General features: G+C 37.9%; 1 protein-coding gene across 1 annotated transcript; it reads right to left on the minus strand.

The window, feature by feature from the left end:
• Nucleotides 1-1,270: 1,270 nt before the first annotated feature.
• On the minus strand, nt 1,271-2,914 carry LOC111385716 (probable inactive patatin-like protein 9). Its single transcript, XM_023010135.1, has 2 exons — nt 1,728-2,914; nt 1,271-1,634 (listed from the first exon to the last, which is right to left on the minus strand). Exons 1-2 carry the CDS (start codon nt 2,655-2,657, stop codon nt 1,428-1,430), a joined length of 1,137 nt encoding a protein of 378 aa, XP_022865903.1. The 5' UTR covers nt 2,658-2,914; the 3' UTR covers nt 1,271-1,427.
• Nucleotides 2,915-3,279: the final 365 nt, after the last annotated feature.

Below are 3,279 nucleotides of genomic sequence, written 5' to 3' on the forward strand. Positions count from 1 at the left end.
AGTTCCATTCATTTTATGTTTTCGTAAATTTTTCAATTTGACGTTCTTACTTTCTGTTTCAGTAAGCGAAAGTACTTTACATAAATTAACTTAGTTGTCATTTAAATTGAAAAATTATAAAAATAAAAGAACCCAAAATTGATTCTCGATTTTAAGATCTAAAGCCAATTAAGTTAACTAGTTGACTCAGTTCACTAGTATTATAATTCCTTTTAATTAAGAAAAAAATTTGACAATTTTTGTTTACATAATACTGATTAATATTATCACGTATAAAATTTTACTTTTCGTACTCTTTTGGAACTGTTATGCTGTCAAATTCACGTTACCAACCGCACGTGAATTTTCTTTTTCACAGTGCAATGTGTAGTTCTATTACCTTATCCATGGTTGTGCATCTGTACCACTTGGGAAATGAAGTGTAAATACTTACCCTATATAACATGCATCAATGTTGTACTTTCTTGGTCATGTAATCGGGGTATCTTCTTCAAATTGATTTACTTTCTTGAAGAGCAAGTTGAACCATAAGCCCGAAAATTTGTACGCCTAAACTGATTTCCAAAATGACAGGGAAAAGAAGCCTTTAGGTACAAATAAAATTACTAAATAGTAAATATTGTCATCAAATCTTGTTTTTAATAAATATTATTTAGTGTTTGTTAGGGAAAGTTTAAAAATTTATTAAAAAATTGATGTCAAATTCAAGAATTTATTTTAACCACAAATTTCATGTGACCCACAACTTTTATAATATTTCAATAACACATTTCATCAACTTTTAACAAAATATGCTAAATTATCAAAAGTTTCAACGAACTATCACTTAAAGAGATTTTAAGATTAGACAAACTAGTAATGTCATTCAATCATTATCTATGCATTGACAAGTGGTCTTAATTTGCTCGTGACATATTATCTCTCCTTTTTTCATCGAAACAAGATTATTCTTCTTATTTCAATATCATCATCATAGCGAGAGGAATAATAGAAGAAAGCTCCATCGATCTCATTAGGAATAATAGGGGATTCAGGAGACAAATTTTTAAAGATTACATTCGAACTATACTAGCTTGCTCCTAGCTATCTAATAAGCGAAAGTGATGAATCATCAATACCTCTAGCTTTTGCTTAATTAGGGGGATTTAAACTCAATATTCACTTATCATGTCGAATTCAATTTAGAAATACCCCACCCAATTACTTTCAAGATAAGCACAATCGGTTCGAGTCTTCGAGATTAAAGAAAGAGAGATTAAGGTCCACTTAATTAATGCTAAACAGTCATTACTCATTACTAATATTCTTATTTAGTTTTACAATTACAGCTACTAGCTAAAGCTGACAATAGAGCCATTTAACTAAAGCACCCCTGGTATGGGCGAATATTAAACTGAACAACAACGAAAAAAATTAAAAAAAAAGAACTAACGGCCGTTAGCAAGTGGACTGACGGCAGTTTCCTTGCACGGACTCGGTGGTAGACTACTCCTTCCCAATGCAACAAGCCGTTGCACAAACCCTCCGATTCTTTGTGCATTTGTCTCCGTTAACAACCGTTTCCCGCCAAACGGCAGCGACTCAACGCCTCTCTCCGCCAAAACCTCTTCCGTTCGTTCACCAACGCCGTTAGCCTATAACGTAACTCCGTGATCAGAAATATTTTGTAAATTAATTATAGCAAAGTTAATTTAATTCCGAATAGTATAAATTAACTTGAAAATTACCTGAATTCTGACGTAACAATTGGGGTTCCAGCAAAAGGCATTGCCGAGCATCTGGTCAATGGTTTCCGAGACGCCGTCGAGGACAATGCTGACAATGGACGACGGCGAACAGTCGTTGCCACTGCGGAGTTTCAACTTCGATGCAGTGCTCAACAGTCCGTTACCGAGAGAGAGTACCAAAAGGTCGTCAACGCCGGTGACTGACGGGAAATCTCGCTTGTTGTGCAAGACGTGAGTTACGGCTGCGGCGGCAGGGTTGTTCATCACAAGTCCACCGTCTACGGCCAGGCAAGAGGTTTTTCCGTCAATCGAGTTGAGCTTGAACGGCTTGAACATTGACGGAGTCGCTGATGTGGCGCGGATAACTTTCCATAGCTCAAAATCAAAGCTCGCAGACTCGGTGGCATCGGCGCGGGAGAAGACGAATGGCGCCGAGCTGTTGAGGTCAAAGCATGGTATTAGGAGAGGCTTACACGTATCCTTTAAAGTCAAAACCTTTCCGTCTTCTCTCCTAAGAGTCTCCTTCAGCACCCTATCCATGCTCGTATCCGAAAACCTATGTCGGCGGCGAAAAATGCCGACGTTTTTCTCCTTAAAAAGCTTCGCCTGATTCTCTATAAAAAATTCAACAGCATCTTTCGCGGAGAACAGCGGACGGCCAGCACCATCGTCGGCGACGATCAAGGCGGCGAGAAAAGCGCCGATACCCGTGCCGGCGATAATATCGAAGAAATCTACAACGCGTGCATGAGAATCACTGGTCATCGCTTGGATCTGAGACTCAAGGTGAACCAAGGCTGCTCCGGTAACAATGCAAGTAGTTCCTCCGCCGTCAATGCTTAAAACACGCGACTTCTTGCCATCACAGTGGTACAACCAATTCTGCTCTAACTTGGAAAAAATCTCCAAAGTCACCTTATCCAGGTCCATCACTCTAACAACTTTCTCTCACTATATAACTCCACCACTATATGCAAATCAAAGCAAAAAACAGCAAGCAATTTTGCAAGCTAGCAAGTAATGTGTCTAGATATGCAGCTATGAAGGAAAATCCGTGAAAAAGTGAAAGTCACGAATTAATACTGAGAAGCATTGATGGCAATGAAATGCAGATGAACACCTTTTCACTGTGTGTAACTGGGCATTTTCTTGCAAGGAAATGTGGGAGACTGAGAGAAGTGAGAATGGGGGAGATGAGGTTACGTGTGGTATTATAATATAGGCGGATTCTTCTAATTTGTTTTTAATTTTTATTTTTTAATATGTACGCCTGTTTTGGCTTTTGTGTTTAGTTTATTAATTCCAATTAATTAATAACTCCAACATGACCTGAAAATTAATTACACTCGCTTTTACTGATTTACCATCTAAATGTACGCACGTGCGCAGGAGGATGCGTTTTCATTGGATTCTGTCATGGTTGAATTTGAGATGGGCTAGATGATGTTGGGCCGTTTGGAGAGCCCATTAAGTTATTTCGAGTATGTTAAGGAAAAAATCATAAATACCTATGAAATAAAAAAGATTTCTCATTAATATTAAAAGGGAAAAA

This window comes from Olea europaea, unplaced genomic scaffold, assembly GCF_002742605.1.
Source record: "Olea europaea var. sylvestris unplaced genomic scaffold, O_europaea_v1 scaffold3258, whole genome shotgun sequence".
Classification (NCBI taxonomy): Eukaryota; Viridiplantae; Streptophyta; class Magnoliopsida; order Lamiales; family Oleaceae; genus Olea; species Olea europaea.